We start from the raw sequence: 19,105 nt of genomic DNA, 5'->3' as shown, positions 1-19,105 counted from the left end.
TCAAAATGTATGTTCTAGAAGAGGTAAATGTAAATTCAAAAACAGATATATTTTGAGATATATTGACGACTGATTATTGAAGCTAGAGCAGAATTTTAGACCAGAGAACTTGAATAAGATACTAGCAGGATTATTAATTTATGATAAAATAATAAGCTTATTTAAAAAAAAAACTAGTATTTTATTTAATTTAAAAGCACAGTAGTACCAGAACTTACTTTAAACCTCTGTTTTGCCTCTGCCGCTAAGAGCATCTAGAGGGTGCCAACAATCATTTTTCTTATTCATTTTGTAATGATATCCTTCCAATGAGGCTGGGGGGGGGGGGGGATTTTAAAAATCTCTGTGGTACGTGCATCTTGGTTTAATTCCTGGAGTGTCACTCTGACGAGATCCCTGTGGCTGCCCTGGGTTGCTGCATTTAGGACTCTGCAGTTATCCATTCTTTGAATATGCCATGAGTAATAGAAAACTACTGACACAAAATCATTAGTGTAACGAACGCCAATCGTGTAATCAATGAATTTTAGATCTTCTGTAAGAAATACAAAAGGTTCTTTTCTAAGCATTTAGTGTTCAGAAAACTCATTTTTTGTGAAAGATGCATTTTAAAAATATTTATGTTATCATACCCAAAGTTTTTGCCATCTTCTTGGTTATTTGTGCTCTCTGTTGGCTAAATCAAAAGTTCAAGACTAAAATGGATTAATTCCAAAAAAAAAACAATTAGTTTTGAGAAATAGGTTCCAGAATACCAGTAACTACAATTGAATTGATATTTTTTTTGTCATAGCGGGAAAATATTTGGTGATAAAAAATAATAGTTACAAGATAGAAATTTACCAATACGCTTTATGGCTTTTTACCTTCGGCTCTAATTTTTTTAAGATTGGTAAACAATCATAAGAGACTAATTTAAAATGATAAGTGACTGTTCACTACTAAGTTAATATTTCTGCAAAATTATATATGTTTTGTCTGTCAGGGAAATGGTGCCCAACTCGTAAAGAAGGCAGAAAAGTCAAGTTTTCTCTTGGATTTTTTTTTTCTAGTAATGTAAGCTGCATTTTTTTTATTTTTATTATTATTTGTTGATAGGCAGTAGTCTGTTAAATTCATGAAAGTATTTTTTGTGGGGGGAGGAGGGAATTTCGGTCTGATTAGAAATAATTGCCACAAATCTGAGAAAAGTTTGCGTTTGTCGCTTTAGAATAGACTGAATAGACTTTTATTTATAAATTTGGTCATGAAAGTTATAATCCTTTTTTTTGCTATACTGCGTTTACATTTTTCTTTCTGTACTATAGTTAAGCATTCAGTGGTTTCAATGTTTTTTTTTTATTGTTATCATTATTGTTTTTTTTTTTTTTTTTTTATGGGTAAAAACCGCAATAGGATCCTTGACGTCTGTGACGAGAGTAGATAAAAGCGTCTAATTTGTTACGAGTTTTGGCCAGGGATCCCTCTCTGAGGGTAATCTAGATAATTTGTCAGGGATGAATTTTGCCAGGGAGTTTTGGCCAGGGATCTCTCTCTGAGGGTAATCTAGATAATTTGTCAGGGATGAATTTTGCCTGGGAGTTTTGGCCAGGCATCCCTCTCTGAGGCTAATCTGAATCTTTGGCCAGGGATATAACTTAAATTCATCAAGTTTCCAGCAATAGCTGTTAAAGAACGAACCACGGCCCATAGTAAACCAAAATTTAAAAAAATTCACTTAAAAAAACTGGCTAGTGAGAAGAAATTGCCTTTTATGGTAACTATTATCTCTATTAGTCTTAATAGTAAAATGTTATTTAAAAAACCATCTTATGGGAAGTTGGAAATATGTTTTTGGTAAAAAGTATCATTTATTGTCAGCTTTTTATCTACCTTGTCAATTCTTTGTCTGATACGATGCCGAAATTTTGAAAGTTCTGAACTTCCTGAATTCTGCTAATGGGAAGCCTAGAAGCATGATAAGTTTCCTCTAAAAGCTGAGAACATAAAAAAAGTCACCTGTAATTTAATTTGCTTGTTGCTAAGAATGGAAAATAGATAGCTTTATGGAGCTTCAGTTGGTGCTAAAACCCTGCCCAGAGCATTAGTTAAGACTTTGGCTCTTCTTAGGTCCATTAATTATTGTAGTTTACATTTATTTGGGTAAATTGCGTTATTAATTAGGTACCTTTAATTAGGATAATAAAGTAAAATGGACCTTTGTATTTTTGCTTGAGGCCCTGTGTCATAGGGTCTCCTGAAAACGACAATTTTACTGTCCTTGGCAAGGGCGCATCCAGTATTTTATTTGGGGGGGGGGGGTACAGTAAAAAACTTAAAAACACATCAATAAGTATTTTGTTATGCTTTTACAAGTCTTACAAAAATTTTGGGGAGGATCAATTCCTATACCCCCCCCTGGATACAGCCTTGATCCTTTGTAAAGAGACCTGGAGAACTTAGTGGGTGGATTCAAAAATTTCCTGCGTCTATTAGGGGTTTGAGTCCTGGTGTTGCTGGCTATTTGATTTGGAACAGGGGCCAATGGTGTGACCCTGTAAGCTCAGCCAGAGTCGGTCTAGCTCTTAATGGGTACCTGGAGAATTCTGGGGGGAAAAACACGGGAAGTGTCGGATGATTCCCCCCCCCCCCAACCATGCATTGCACTCCCGGCTGATGGCATTGAATCGGGAGATCGGCACCTGCGCAACGCAGACTTTTTGTCAGCATGCTAAAAAGTTTAGAGTTTTTTTTTTTAAGTTTATTCTATGAGACTATGAGACGTATACTTACTGCTTGTACTTGGAGAAAAAAAAATGCGAAAATAAATCACGTAGCAAATTTGTAATTACCCCCCAGTATAATAGGTATCTTTCAAGACAAATTCTGAAGAAAACAAGAACATTTTGACGATTAACTTTTTATTTCTTTTTCATTCTTACCAAAAAGAAAATATAGGCTTCAATACATACCTTTTTTATACTTTCAATATTTATTTATTTATTTCCCTCACAATCGAGGAGTCTATAAAACAAATAAACGAAATTGCATGAATACTCCAACAAATAGAACAAAGCAACGATTTACAATACGTTTAAAAACATAACTGAATAAAATAAGTTAAATAATACCGAAATAATTAATATTTCAGACATTTTTTAAATTCCAGGAAAAAGGGAAAAGGTTATGCATAGAGGGAATATTTTCAAACTGACGCTAAATATCATCTATCTTAATCTTAGCTAATGCCAACGACTCTTGAATTTTAAATCTCGAAACTAATTCACTGTTACTAAAACTAATTGGAAAATCAAGCTAAAATTTACAATAGTAAAGACAGTTTGAAGAAGAATAGCAAATTTTAAAATCTCCAAAAAGAATGGAAGGATGGAGAATGTACGGAAGGGCTACTGCGGTAGAAAGATCATCTAAAATATCACGATGATTGATACCACGTAATTGTAATTTTTATCCAAATGCCTTTCTAGTTTTTTCTTAAATATTTAAAATTAGCCTTGTCTTCGAATCTCGAGCTGAAGCACAGTAATGTAACTTCAGATAAACAAAATCATCAGAAATCGGAAATGAAAAGCTCCTGTCGCATATTAATTCAGCTTGGTCATTAACATTGACATTTTTAGCACTAATAGAAAGGCCTCGATCTTTAAGTTTACTAGAAAGGGAATTGAAAATCTTGATTAGACCAGCTTTTGAAAGACCCATAAAAAAATATCATCAACATATGCAATAAAAGACATATCCTGTCCCCAGCAGATAAATGTTTTAGATAAGGAGCGACGAACAGTAGTCTCAAATTTTTTTATTGATTTTTATACTAAAGGATGAATGTATTATGGGTATTTTGTTTTAAATGAGAATGGCATTTTTATTTAACTTAATGGCTAATTGGGACCAATATGTAGTAAAGAGTTTAGTTAAATACAAATTTAGAAGTGTAATAGAATTCGTCTCTGAAGTTCTGAAATTTAAAGTGACGGCTTTCGGAAAATTTGTCATTTTTAGACTCGTTTTCTTGTCTAGGATAAACTGGAAAATAATGGAACCAAAATGGCCGAAGTGCAACGAGCAAAAGACGACGCTGAAGTGGAAAGGAAGAATCTGGATGCAGAAGTAACAAGATTAATGAAAGAATCCAAAAAGGAAACTGAAGGAATACAAAAGGACAAAACTAAAGTTGAAGTGGAATTGATATCCCTTCGAGAGAATGTTCAAGAGGCAGAGCAGAGATATGAGTTAGTTAAATCAGAACTTGAAATATACATGAGTACCCATGATAAGACTAAGGGAGATTTGGAAAAGGCAAAAGCGGATTTAGAAAAAGCCACAGAGTTGCGAAAAAATCAAAAGCAGAAAGTTCAAGAGCTTCAATCTCTGATTCCACAAGATGAGAGGGAATCGAATGATGCTCAAAATCAGTTGAGAATTCTGAAAGAGCAGGAAGCCAAATTAGTCCAAAATCTTCGGTCAAAAAAAGCAAAACTTGATGAAGATAGAAGTGCTATGCAGACCGCTAGATCTAGTAATAGAATTGTCAACTTTCTTATGGAGGAAAAACAGAAAGGGAATATGCCTGGTGTATTTGGACGTCTTGGTGATTTAGGAGCAATTGATCCCAAATATGACGTTGCCATATCAACAGCTTGTGGTCAGCTTGAGTATATTGTAACTGACAATATGGAAACGGCTCAACAAGTTGTTGGCTATTTAAAAAGACATAGCCTAGGTGTTGCTACCTGCCTTGATTTAGAGAAGCAGGAAGAGTTTAGGCAGATTATGGATCGTCCCTCTCGGTTCCCTGAAAATGTTCCAAGATTATTTGACCTTGTTCAAGTTAAAGACGAGAGAGTCCGCACAGCTTTCTATTTTGCCTTAAGAGATACGCTCGTGGCTGAGAACTTGGAGCAAGCTCGTCGTATTGCCTTCGGTGGCAAGGAACGGTATCGAGTTGTAACGCTGACTGGTGACGTTATTGAAATGGTCGGCACGATGAGTGGTGGCGGTAATCGGGTAATCAAAGGACGAATGGGCCAGAAGGTTAAGACAGATACATCTAGGGATGCTCATGGTAGCGAAGGTGATTTGGAGAAACTCCAAATAGAAGTGGATCAGATTGCTAGTGGTCTCTCTGTTGTTCGCTCTGATATTCGTCGACTTGAAGATTCTTTGACAACGCTGGAAAAGAGAATTAAAGAAAGTAAACAGCTCTTGCAAAGGCTGTTAATGGAAATGGGTGCTCTTGAAGAAAGAGAAAAAAGCCTGAAGAGTCATGTCAATAATTGTGAAATTAAACTGAAAGAGTCAGTTATAGACAAAAATAAAGTAAAAGAAATGGAAGACGAATTAAAAGACAAAAAGAATTTAGTTGAAAAGGCAAAGTCAAAAGCGAAAGTTATAGAAGACAAAGTAAAAGAGTTTGATGCAATGATTGATCAGATAACAAGTAAACGACTGAAACCGGCACAGAAAAAATTGGGAGAGGCTAATAAGAAATGGGAAAAGCTCAAAAGCGAAATGTCAAAATTGAACGCGGAATTGATTAGTGCAAAGCGAAATCTACCAAAAAGTGAAAATAAAATCCGCGATTGGGAAGAAGAGTACAAAGAAAAGGAAAATGAGATTCTGACCAATGCGGAAAAGCGGAAGGAATTCGAAACACAAGGAAGAGAAATTATGGAGGAACTTAATAAAGTGGAAGCTGAGATTGGGGAAAAAGAAAAACAACTCAAAGCAGCTAAAGATGAATATGATAAAGCGCAAAAGGAGGAGAACAAATGCAAAGCACTAAAGATTGACATTGATAATAAATTAGAAAAGTACACTAATCAAATTCAAGGAAAAGAAAGAAAGCTGAAAGATCTTGCAGTGGAAATGGCAAAATACAAGCTGCAGGAAATACCTGGAAAAGAGTTGGAACCATTCCAGAAATATGATACGGAGGAACTAAAAGGTAATTTTTACCCTCATTATTTGTTACAAGATTACCCCCTCCCCCTTCTTCAAAAAATTGCTCTTAAAAATTACTTTCCTACTTTTAATGTCGTTTCATTGATAATAAACGTAATATTTATCTTTTATCTATAGGAAATTTTGTCAAAATTCAGCTGTCTTAAGGTACCAAAAACGGCTAAAATGACATCTAATTGCTTATTAATTTTGTGACAAGCGTGCTTCTGTAAAATGCACCGAAAGGAAAAAATACTTGTATCGTTAGATTTTTAGTCTCCGATCTATTCATTCATACAGCCAGAATTATGATATTACTAAGACTTTTTCCTAGATAATGGTTTTAATCTGCTTAAAAATAAAAATTCTTTTTAACAACGATTATTAATCAATCTTCAGTTCTTCAATTCATCATCAATCATCATCAATCTTTCAATTCATCAATCAATCTTCAGTTCTTCAATTTTTCAATTGAAGAAATACAAGATAAGTTTCAAAAATTTAATTTGGTAGATGATAAACCTAAGCCTCAGTTATCAAATAGTAGCAAAATTGTCCTTAATGTTCCGTTACGTTTCGTTAATGCTACGTAATATTAATGTTACGTAACAACGTAAATAATGTTGCGTTAAAACATTAGAACCATAGAAATGCAGAAAACTAACATAAAACGACCTAAATAGGAAATATAAACCTTAAGCAACACAGGGAATCCTGATGAAAATACTGATACTCAGGCAAGTAAAATAGGAGAAGGGGAGAGTTCTATCCTTGTCTCAACGCCTCCAAAATTTTGATATTTGTTTCGTATTTGCATCTTATTTTAGCTGTTCTTATCAATATGCCATAAAGTTGCACAGGCTTATGTTTCTTAAGGCTTATGTTCTAGTGCACTGTTTTTCCAATTCCTCAGATGAAACAAATTTTCTTTGTTTAAAAAAAAAAGATCTTTTCACTGGTAAGCAAAGGGTCTAAAAGGCAATCATGCTCTTTGTATGAAATTGCTATTTAGAAATCGCTATCGTCTGGTACAGATCTGCAGCAGTGATGGTTCTAAGCTGGTTGGTCTGGAAGTCGTTCCAAAGTGGTGATGTGGGTACAATAACACTTAAGTGTTATAAAGCTAATTACTAAAATGACGTCGGAAGCCTTGACAATGGGAACTGTCAATGCTTCCCTTTGTCTAATGTTATAAAGCTAATTACTAAAATGAAGTTGGAAGTGTTGACAATGGGCATTGTCAGTACTTCCCATTGTCTAATATTATAAAACTAAGTACTAAAATGAAGTTGGAAACATTTACAATGGCAATCGCCAATACTTCCCATCGTCTAATGTTATAAAGCCAATTACTAAAATGAAGTCGGAAATATTGACTCTGGGAATTATCAGTTCCTGTCTGCCTTGATAATGCTCACAGGTATGGACGTAAGGAAGGTCCTCCTGCCCTCCCTCCAGAAAACTTAAATCTAGTGTTTTGTTGTTTTTTTTATAAAAATAGATTTCTTATAAAATAAAGTTTTTTTTTTTTTTTTTTTTACGGGGCCTGCGCTTTCTGTTTAACGCTATGTGATGAGCTAAATTACAAACTCTTACGATTGCCAGTAATATTTTAGAACAAGCATTCTTTATTCCTATTGAAATTCTACGATCCTGGCAGCGTTAAAATTGAGATTTCTTTTTCTTCCTGTTTAAGGCCTAGGTTGACAATATTAGACAAAAATAATTTGTAATCTGACTCCTTTGAGCAATTTTTACATTTAAAAATAATATAAATAACTTAAAAAAAAGATGGGAATTTTGTGAGCTATGATGCCCCACCTAGTATAAATGATGAATAAAACAAAATTGGTGAAGATTACAAAAAATAAAGAAGAAACGTAAAACGGAGAAATGTTAGTATCATGTCGACCTGTTCAAGGAGTACATTTAGAGAACATACTTGGCAAGTCTAAAAACTATCGAAACGTGCTTGGCACGTTTGGTGCCAAGTTGCGTGCGAAGGGGGAAGGCACGTTTCGTGCAAACTTGCTTGGCACGTTTCAAACATACTTGGCAATTATAAAAACTGATCGAAACGAGGTTCTTTTCCGAATTATACATTCAACTCTTTTTCAGTTTTTATATTTCTTTTGAAAAGTTCTATGTGATTTTTTCGGTACTGACTTCAGTATTAAAGCTGAAGATCAACAATTATTTCTTAACTTACTCATTTGGTGAAAGTAATATGTTCAGTTCGTGTAACCTAAGTTACATATTTTTTGAATTTTTTATTTTTTTTATATTTTTGAATTAAAATAAACATCTTTTAATTCTAATTGACATTCTAACATCCCAGCAGCGCACAAGTTGAGATTTCATCTTCTTCCTTTTTAAGCTGTGGGCTCTTTCTGTCATAGGAAAATATTATTCCTTAGTTTTACGTCGTGCCACGGCCAGCATGCAAAACTGTCTGTGGTGGTCTGTTACGCATCCACAAACGAAGCAAGCGATGATGTAAAGGAAGAATTTTACAGAACCCTGCAGTCAGTTGCCAGTGATATACCTAGACATGACATAGCCTGTGTTGTCGGTGATTTCAATGCAAAAATTGGTGACGACCACGAATATTGTTCTCAGTCTATGGGCTGCCATGGCCTCGGCAATTGGAATCGATTTTGTGCTCTCGAATGACCTAGTTATTGCTGTGAGTTTGTTCCAACACCGTGATACCCACAGATATTCCTGGACCTCTCCAGATGGCGTCACCAGAAATCAGATCGAACGTTGCCTAGTGAGTTGCAAATGGCGCATTAGCCTCATTGACGCGCGTTCACATAGAGGAGTTGATGTAGGGTCAGATAATAACCTGATGATTGCCAAATTTTAAAGTCAAATTGAAGAAAAATGTTAAACAAGTACCCTATCCAAGCCCAACTTTTGACTCGGATAAACTACGTCATAGCATAGTAAAAAGAAACTTCGGGATCGAAATTTTAATAGATTCGAATCACTTTCCGTGCCAGAAAATCCAGACCAAGAAGAGCTGTGGGAAGCCACGAAAACCCCCCTCCATATGGTGGCGAAAGAAATACTGGGGTACAAGAAACGTCCTGAAGACCAATGGCTCTCTGACCGAACTTGGAATCTCATAAAGGAGAGGGAACGCATCTTCAGAGCCTAACACCAGGACGTTTAATATTGAAAAACGCACGCTAATGCGAAGCAGACAAAGCCGTAAAGAAGAGCGCAAGGAATGACTACCGAACCCTAATCGAGAACAAAGCCTAACTTGCTGAGGAAGCAGCCAAGTGAGGAGGTTCTAGAGCCCTATATCAGATCACAAGTGACATCGTTGGAAAGAAGCGTACCGTCAGCAGCCCAGTTCGAAACCCATCGTACGTATTCGGGACCGGACCAGCAGCAGTGAATGAGTCATGGGCATCCCACCTTGAAAGACTCCTCGATAGGCCACCACCCAATGAGCCACCCAACATTCCTGCAACGCAATTCTTTTTCCTAAACATTAGTGTGGAGCCGCCAAGTGTTGTAGAGATTCAAGCAGCTGCCAAGAGATTGAAGAATGGTAAATCCCCAGGAGAAGACTGTATATCAGCAGAGATGATAAAGGTCTCAGTCGGAGCCCTAATAACATTCTGAACCGCCTTCTTTGCTACAATATGTGAAAAGGAAAAGGCACCAGTTGATTGGAAGCGCAGCATACTAATGAGCCTGATCAAAAAGGATCATGCCACTGTCCCAGGAAACTGGCGAGGAATAAGCTTGCTTTCGGTACCCGGTAAACTACTGTGTCAGGTCATTCTGAAGAGGATCCGAAATGAGCTCGAAAAGCACCTAAGGGAAGAACAATACTGGTTCCGCCCGAACTGTTCTTGTGCCGATCTTATTTTTACTTTGCGAGTTCTAACTGAAGAAAGTCGGGAATGGCGCTCAAAGCTTTACATAATTTTTACAGACTTTGAAAAGGCCTTTGGCTCTGTAGATCGGGCAAGTTTCTGGACGATCCTTCTTTACTAAGGGATCCCAAGTAAAATAATCGCAATTAGCATAGCTCTTTACGAGGACAGCGAGTGCGGCATTAAAACACCCGAAGGCCAAACCCAATACTTTCAAATTATATCTGGCGTCAAACAAGGCTGTGTACTGTCGCCGTTACTTTTCGTTATATTCATCGACTCCATTCTCTGCAACTCCGCGACCGATGGTATCAAACTTTTTGCCGAAGTGACAGTTCGTGACCTAAACTTTGCAGATGACATTACAATACCACAGTCGTGCAAGCAACGCCTGCCAGAGCTTCTAAACAGGGTCAGCGAAAAGGCAAGCCAACTTGGCCTAAGAATAAATTCGAGCAAAACCAAAGCAATGACGACGACTGATTCCGCACTTCATATCAGATGTGAAAATGAAGAAATCGAACAGGTTGGTGAATTCAGGTAAGCATAGTGGAGAATATCAATATCCAAAAAACTAATTACCAGAATAGGTCAGGCGAACGCCGCCTTCAATAGGCTCAATTGTATATGGAAGTTGAAAAATTCCTCGACCCGGCTGAAGTTACGCGTGTTCAACAGCAACGTCATCCCGGTCCTCCGTTATGCAGCCGAAACCTGGAGTTTGAACCAACAGGAGGAGAAGAGAATCCTTGCATTCGAGAATAATTTTCTTCAAAGAATTTTAAATATTCATGGGTCAGACAGAATCACACATGGGAAAGTCCGCAAACTTGCCAACCAGCCTCTGGTGACTGATATCATTAGAGCTCGGAGGTGGAGATACTTGGGCCATGTTCTCCGAATGCAGGGCACTCAGATCCCAAAAGCCACTTTACATTGGTACCCAAACGGAAGTCGAAGACGGTGAAGACCCTGGAACACTTTGCGACGAACATACCAGTCTGATCTGCACAGTATCCGTGCTTCTCTTCAACCCGATTGAAAAGACATATACGCAGCAGCCCAATTCAGAAAAGATTGGCGAAGTCTCGTGGATACCCTGGGTGCCTCTGGCCTAACCGGCGGATCTAAGGTCGTGCCACGGCATCGAGTAATTGTCAACAAATTCTGTGTATCAACTGTAGACCCCCCCCCCCTTCGTTTATAATATATATCGTGTTTCTTGCATGGTTCCCATCTGAGTTCATATAGTTTTATTGTATCGCACTGTTTCTCGGAGAACCTCCCAAGGCTTTCTTAAGTATCCTAGGTTTCTGGGATACTCTTGTTTATCTGGCTGGTTAGCTTAGAGTATTGACCTCCCCCTCCTTCTCGGAATAAAATACAGTCATATATTTAAGGAGGATAAAGGAAAAAAAACTGCCGATTTAAGCGTAAATAGGCCAAAGTTATGGAAATGATGAAGACTTTTTGATTTTTGGAGCCTAGGCTAGAGATAGCCCCATGGTCCAATGATCCCGCCCCATGTGCACATGATCCGTATTTCTAGAAAATAATAAATGCACTAATTTTTTAGGTACTGACGTTCTTGCCTTGACACATCGGGTATCGTTTCTAGAAGAATGTTTACGGAAGAAGACGCCGAACATGAACGCCATTGCTGAATATAAAAGAAAAGAAGAAGTCTACTTGGCCAGAGTCAAAGAGCTAAATGAAGTTACTGAAAAGAGAGACCAAGCGAGGAAGCATGTTGGTAAGCTGTTAATTTTGAAGTTTGGGCTATTTTAAAAACTTCAGTTTTTATTTTGTTCCTTTATTCTGATTTTTTTTTTGTCAAATCCCGCTTTCCCCTCTGTCAAAATACCATATCTATACCCGAGCATACTCAAGTATTTGGGGCAAGGTAATGGGATTTACACCTCCTTTCTTCCATGGAAACTTGGGATACTCCAAACACTTTTAATTCTTATTTTTTATGTCTCTTCTTATTTCTTTTCTCAAATCCTTTTTTCCTGTTATCAAAATATTGTATCTATGCCCATGTAAGCACAATTACTTAGGGGATGAGGAAGTTATAAAAACCTGAAAAAGCTAATTAACTGGAAAATACGGGAAATGTTGGGAAAGATAATAAAACTTTGAAATTTTAGAAAGGTGGCTATGAAGGCCCCGTGTCCATGAATTCATGTCTGCTTGTGCCCTTTGTAACAAAGAACGGTTAGTTCAATTAATATGTTCGAAAAATTTATTTTAATTATCTATTTGTTCATATTTTTTATGTAACTAATTATTTATCATTTGTTTTGATTTTTTATTCAAGTATTAATTTCTTTTTTATGTCTAAACCACAAAACAAAATTTCGCTTTGAAATGAATTCAAAGTTGGACTAAGTACCTACCATTAGGCACAAGGCAGTACCCGGAGTGGGGATGCTCCCTTTGAAGCCAGTGGTCCCAAATCACAAAAGAGACACGAGGAAGTGACAACCCAGCTTAATCTAAAGATTTCAGTTTTTTATGTAAATTTAGTTCATTTGTCTAATTATTTTGAAGCTTGAGAACAACTCAGTCATTAGGCTATTCAGGATCAAAATCTTTGTATTGTTAATTTTATAAATTGACTTTTCCGTTTAATTTATTTAAAATTATCTGATATAAGGTGGAATTTAGTTTGGTTGAATTCAAAGTTTCGGAAAAATTCAGTTTCTTTTTAGGTTTTTCACGAGTCAGTATTTCGAATGAAAAATTTAGTGATCTTTTTTATTTTGTTATCCAACTTAAAGTTTATTTTAACTTGTATAGTATTGTATTTCATTGACTCAACTTCCTGTGCTATTGAAAGTTTAGGTAGAACACAGTTGCCTATTAGGCTTTTCAAGATTAAAAATTTCACATCTTTTATTTGATTAATTTTAATTATTTGACTGTTAAATTTAAAGCCAATTTAACATTTTTGGTTTCAAGTTTAATTTAGTTTCAGTTGAATTTAAAGTTTGGAAGAATTTTGTAGTCTTTTAGATTTTTCAGGAGTCAACATTCCATATCATTAATTTAAAAAAAAGGTCTTCCAAAACCGAGGTTTCTCAAAGAAAGATAAATAACGATATTAAATCCCAAGACAAGCAGTAATGAAATCCTGTAATAATTCAAACTTTAAACGAGCAGAAATTACTATCAATGAATCATCAAACATAGAAGTAAGAGAATCTGCTCTAGATAAATAAATGAATCTTAAAATAAATTTAATTAATTAAAAAATTAGGTCAAACATAAAACAAATAGAACTTCGACTAACAGAAGTAGGGTTATCTCCCCCCCTAAATCTAAAAGCCAAAGCTTTTATCGCGTTTAAATAAAACGATCCTTAATAGCACCACTTTTTTATTTGTAACCTAACCTAACCAAAAGGCGTGATTGAAAACCAACAACAACAAAAAATAAGAGTGACATCCCCCCCCTTCCCTTGTAAACCCTCTAAACAGCTTAGGTTTCAATCTGAATTTTGCTGAAGACGATATGTATTTTGAAGAGTGTGGCTTTTTTGTCAAAATATCGAAATAATGATAATAATAGTAATCAAGATTACTTTAAACACTAATGAAAGTAGATTTGTTTTTGAATATATGATGATATTGATTCCTGAAAGATTTTGCAATTTTTAGTTCCTCGGCGCTATAATTATAAACAAAGAAATGTTTCAAAATGTATTTTATCATAGGCAGCGCAATGACCCTAAGTAAAGAACGATGTTGGCACAATGTATTATTTATTTTTTTAGACCAGGGCACTTCGTATCGAAGGAGTTGTCGTAGAAACTTCAAAAGGGCTCATTCGATTGGAAATTGGAATGGCTAGTTCCCTTTTTAATAGTCGAAAATGATTGAAGGCAACTAACACCCTTCCACTTCCACCATTTCCCCAAACACAACCAATCAAAAATTTTAGATAGTCATTTTGTTCAGCGTAGTTGATTTCCAGATAGAAATTATGTTTTTGAGGAGGACACTCCCCCACATCCCTCAGGCCAAGGGTTGTAAGTTATGCCCTGGGGCATATAAGTTTTTTTTTATAGAGAGCGTTGTCATAGAAACTTCAAAAAGGGCTCATTCGATTGGAAACTGAAAGGCCTAGTGCCCTTTTTAATAGTCGAAAGTGATTGGAGGGCAACTAACCCCCCTCTCACGCCCACCTTTTCCCCAAACACATCCAATCAAAGCTTTGAGATAGCCATTTTGTTCAACGTAGTTGAAAGTTCTGAAAATCAGGTCTTTGAGGATGATACCCCCCCCCACAGCCCTCAGGGCAAGGGTTGTAAGTTATGCTCTGGGGGCATATAAGGTTTTTATTGAAAGATTTGTCGTAGAAACTTGAAAAAGGGCTCATTCGACAGGAAATTCAAAGGGCGAGTGCCCTTTTTAATAGTCAAGAGGGATTTGAGGGCAACTAACCCCTCTCTCACGCCCACCTTTTCCCCAAACACATCTATTCAAACCGTAAATACAAATTGCCACTCCCCCTGCACAAAAAAGTTCGGTCAGATTGGTTTGTTCTGAGTGGCCTGAAAATCTCAAGGATTGTTGCCAAGGCTAACACGAACAAAGATTTTTTGTTTGCAAGGGCTGGCATTGGGTTGCCCGGAAATAAGCCTACAAAATTTGTTTTCTTTGACCAGTTCCTCTGAGACAACCCCAGAAAGAACCTGAAATAATAAAAAATCAGTTTGGTGACACGGGCCCCCCAAACATAGGCTTAATAAATATGCAAATTTTGTTTATTCAACACACTAACAGTTCCACAGAAGTAGAACTTTAAAAGAAGTAAAATGCCGAATTAATAATACTCATCTATATAATTAAATTGTCACAGGATGTCTTCAGGCTAAAAAGGATTCAGACTCTTGATAAGTAGCGTTGTTTTGGGGGGGGGGTACAAGTGGGAGGGGGCAGCTACCCCCTCTCAATAATTCGGAGAAAAATTATTAAATAACCCATGCCCCTTGACTCTCCGTATGGAGACCCCTCTTGCCCCCCCCCCCCCCCAATAAAATGCTGGACCTACGCCCCTGCTCTTGATTTGTAGGATTAATAATTGCCCTAATCATCAACCCTATATTTAGCAAGAAAAATACTATTAGAGTGTTCAATCAGTTAACAGCCTATTCTTATAATCAACGAATTACATGAGGAATACGTTGATTTTACGTTTAGATTAGAATTGACTTTACTGCGGGAAATGATTGACTATTCTCTGCTCATTGGACTTCCCATGGTCTATGGGCTTAGGGGTGTAGGTTCCGAGCCGATCATAAAAAATTCACCTTTTCTGGGGCCCCAGTTTGTTTGTTTTTTTTTTGGGGGGGGGGGGATGCTTTTAACTAAAATTATTTCTTCCCTTTTGAACCAGTGACTTATTCAGACCATTAAGCAAAAATATTTGCTGTCTCTTTTATTTTTTTTGGGGGGGGGGGGTGGGGAGGGGTAAATTAGTATTCCCTGGCACAAGGACTGTCAGATATAAGATTCAGTTTAGTTAAAACAATCAGGACCGTTTTATGGGCCCTTTCCACAAATTGTCTTTTTGTGCATTAGTGTTTTCTTCGTCCAGGAACTTACAGAAGCAAGTCTTGAGCCAATCAGAGAAAAAAAACACTATTGCCCTTATTTGGCACTTTTTCCGAGGAGCCAATATTTTTTTTCTGTTTTTCTTGTGTATTGGACTTTTCATGGGCTAAGGATTTCAGGGTACCAGTTTCAAACCAGTCATAAGAAATGTTGGTCTCTTTTTTAGCTCCATTTTGGCAGGCCTTCGCCTCTAAACTAAAATTCTTCTGAACATTAAGGTCCTCTTGGCCTAAGAACTTGCGTTTTCCAGTTTCAAGGAGACCAGGAGATTTTTCGACATTTTTGTCAGGTCCCATTTCTAGTGAAACAATTTTTTTTTCTATTGTTTCCCTCCATTGGGATCCCCTTTGCCTAAAGAATTAGGATACAAGTTTCAAGGCAATCCAAAAAAGCTCCTGGCCCATTTTTGAGGTGCTCATGTGTCTTCATGAGATTGGTTATCTATTTTTTAATTATATTTAAACAAGTCTCTAGTCTCTCGCGACGGAAACTATTTTCAGACAGAAAACATATTAATATCTTACGTGTTAAGTTTTTCTGTAATTAAGTTAACCTGTCCTAACTTTGGAATAAATGACGTTTTTCTATAATTTTGGTTGGATTCTTCTTTCCTTTAACCCCAGCTTTCTAAAACAGAATACTAATGACTTAAGTTAGATTTTAGAGTTATGTTTTCAAAGTTAAAATACATTTTTACAAATTCCTTAAAACCTTATGTATGCTGCAGCTATATTTCTGAAAGTTTCACTGATATAAAACAAAGTTTGTGCAAGTTCATGAAAGGTCAGTGCCCCTTAGAGGATGAAGAGGGAGGGTATATGCTTCAAAAGATCTTCACAGTGTCAGTGGCGGATCCAGGGGGCGAGGGGTGCCCTCCCCCCTAGCGTAGTCTAAAGTAGTGTAATTTACTTAATTAACGTAATTTTGTGCTGATTAAATTTGCTCTAATTGAACGTTTATAGCATCAACCTATTTTGCCCCCCCCCCCCTAAAAAAAATCCTGGATCCGCCCCTGCACAGTGCATGTTTAGGCTCTTAAAATATTCCTGAAAGTTTTATTCACGTAATGTAACGTACTGTCCAAGATAGCAAAAATCCTCCACTCTAGAATTTTACCCTGTATTCACTCATTTCTCCTAGTGTATTTAGAGACATGTGTAATTGTCTTACTTCTGCTTTCATGTGCATTAGAAGCTTTCCTTGGTTAGGGGCTTTTCACTATCTTGGAAAATGGTTGCGCTAGGAGAATGTAACTTTTAGGAATAAACTCAAAACCTAAATTATGCCCCGGCTAGGGGTTTTCTAGCTCCAATTTCAACTCCTCTCGTATTTCTGTGTCTTAGGAAATTGAATAGAAGATAGGTGGAGACATGGCTTAACTTCAAGAAAAGTTCTTCCTGCCCTCTAGAATTTTACCCTGTATTCGCCCATTTCTCCTTGTGTGTTTGGAGACATGTGTAAATGTCTTGCTTCTGACTCTGCTTCCAAGTGCATTAGGAGCTTTTCTTGCTGAGCAAATTTTCACTATCTTGGAAAATTGTTGCATTAGGAGAATGAAACTTTCAGGAAAAAACTCAAAACCTAAATTATGTCCCGGAAAGTGGTTTTCTAATTCCAATATAAACTCCTCTCGTACTTCTATGGCTTAGAAGATTGCATAGAAGATAGATCAATGCAAGGCTTAACTTTAGAAAAAGCTACGCCCCCCCCCTCTTCTAGAATTCTACCCTTTATTCGCCCATTTCTCCTTGTGCATTAGGAGCATCTCTTGCTGAGCAACTTTTCACTATCTTGGAAAATAGTTGACTTAGGAGAATGAAACTTTCAGGAATAAACGTAACCTAAATTATGCCTCAGGAAGGGGTTTTCTAGCTCCTATTTCAACTCTTCTCGTATTTTTGAGGCTTAGAAAATTGCATAGAAGGCAGGTCAATACACGTTTTAACTTTATAAAAGATAGGTTTTTCCTTAATTTTGGTTAAAGTTTATCCATTGACTCTGACTCCTGCTTCCAAGTATGAAGTGTTCATTCAATTCCAGTGAACCTTTCTACATGAGGCTTACATAATGAAAGCAATAGTGTTAGTAAAGTACAATTTTCTACCAGTCTATATATGTAAATGCCACTATCCTAATTGGTTTAGTTGACAGATATGGACGCATTCGGTATGCTATAGTTTTTCACCGTGAATTTGTCATTTGGTGATTTTTTCTCAAAGAAAATTGGTGATTTTTTTCTTCCTTCGGTGGCAACCCTGAAACAACTGTTAATAATTGGGTCTCAGTCCAGATTTAGGAAGTTTTTGAAAGTATTCGTTTACTAGGTTTTGTTACCATATTATATCACCTGAAATTTTGAAATCGCGCTATTTTGCGGCTTTGATATTATCATAGTGATAATTTGATGATACTTCCCATCAAGGCCGTATCCAGGGGGGAGGTGACCCGGTTTGAACCCCCCCCCCCCCGAAATTTTTGACCGAGTCGAAAATTAATAAAACCTTAGTAAAAATTAGTAAAATTAGTCGAAAAGCGAGTCGGAAATTAGTACCCCCCCCCCCCCCCCGAACAAAAATCCTGGATCCACTCTTGCTTCTCATGGTACACTGACTTCTCCCCACTTGGTGTCCATCTCGAAAGCCACATATGCAGCAAATTTCCACCACGCTTGGCACAATCCCCAAAACGATGGGCACACTCCCCAAAGCACTGGGTACAGTTCCGCCACGCTTGGCAAACGTCATCTAGTGTGTATACATATACGTGTATTTAAACGTTAGTGGCAATCTACACAAAAAAGACAAAAGTGAACAAGTTAAACAATGGCACTTTTTCAACTTAACTTTTTCTATAAAACTCCACCGCAATAATTAGCTCCCTAGAAGAGGCCTCCAAGATACTTGGGAGCCGTGGTGTGTCGAAGGTCATTCCCATACTTCCGCAAAGAAGGCAAGCATACCTACCTCCCGTGCCATCTTCATCATAAGAATCAGCATTTCAGTGCGCTCCACGGTAGGTTCAGTCTCAAATAAAACTCGTCTCCATAGCCTACTTTAATCTTCTTACAAAATCTTAGAGTACCTGAATTGTCAACAGCAAAAAGCCAAACGTAAATCTCTTGGTCCTAAAGGCGCGAATCCAACATACTAAGGAAATCATCAGGTTTACAATGGGGAACCTCGCCCTCATTCCATGCCCACGGAAAGGTAACATTAACATTATCCCGCAGGGCTTTACCTGTTTTGGCCATATTGCTTTTTTTGAAGAATTCAACATCTCATTTTGGCCCACTTTCGCTAGATGGTTATCGGGCAAATGCAATATCTGTAACCGAAACTTGATCATCTGTATAATCCTCTTATGACGCAAATTGGGTAAACTCAGATCACCTTTAAGAACCAAGCTGCTAAAGTTATTTTGCAAATCTAATACTTTTTTAATGATTTAAATGATGTACATGAGTAGTAAGTTATATAAAGCTTAAGAAGGGACATGAAAAGGGACAAGAAAAACCCTCTATATATTGAGAAGGGACATTTAATTGCACAAGAAAACCCAAACGTGTGTCATTACACTTACACGTGAACATTCTAAAAAACTTGGCAAGGTTTTTGTTATTGATAAGAATTACAAAATGAATGTATC

General features: G+C 37.0%; 1 protein-coding gene across 4 annotated transcripts in view; it reads left to right on the top strand.

Annotated features, from left to right (window-relative positions):
- Window positions 1-19,105, top strand: part of glu (structural maintenance of chromosomes 4-like protein gluon) — a 93,753-nt gene that overhangs the window by 34,271 nt on the left and 40,377 nt on the right. For all 4 annotated transcript variants that reach the window (XM_089088076.1, XM_089088073.1, XM_089088074.1 and 1 more), the window contains exons 6-7: window positions 4,021-5,947; window positions 11,416-11,592. In XM_089088076.1, the coding sequence (XP_088944202.1) occupies window positions 4,021-5,947; window positions 11,416-11,592 (2,104 nt within the window). The remainder of the gene's footprint in view (window positions 1-4,020; window positions 5,948-11,415; window positions 11,593-19,105) is intronic.

The sequence above is a fragment of the Artemia sp. Qi Xiang Cuo genome, chromosome 4 (genome assembly GCF_049724085.1).
Source record: "Artemia sp. Qi Xiang Cuo chromosome 4, ASM4972408v1, whole genome shotgun sequence".
Classification (NCBI taxonomy): domain Eukaryota; kingdom Metazoa; phylum Arthropoda; class Branchiopoda; order Anostraca; family Artemiidae; genus Artemia; species Artemia sp. Qi Xiang Cuo.
The sequence above is the reverse complement of the archived record's forward strand: the minus strand, read 5'-3'. Positions and strand labels throughout refer to the sequence as shown.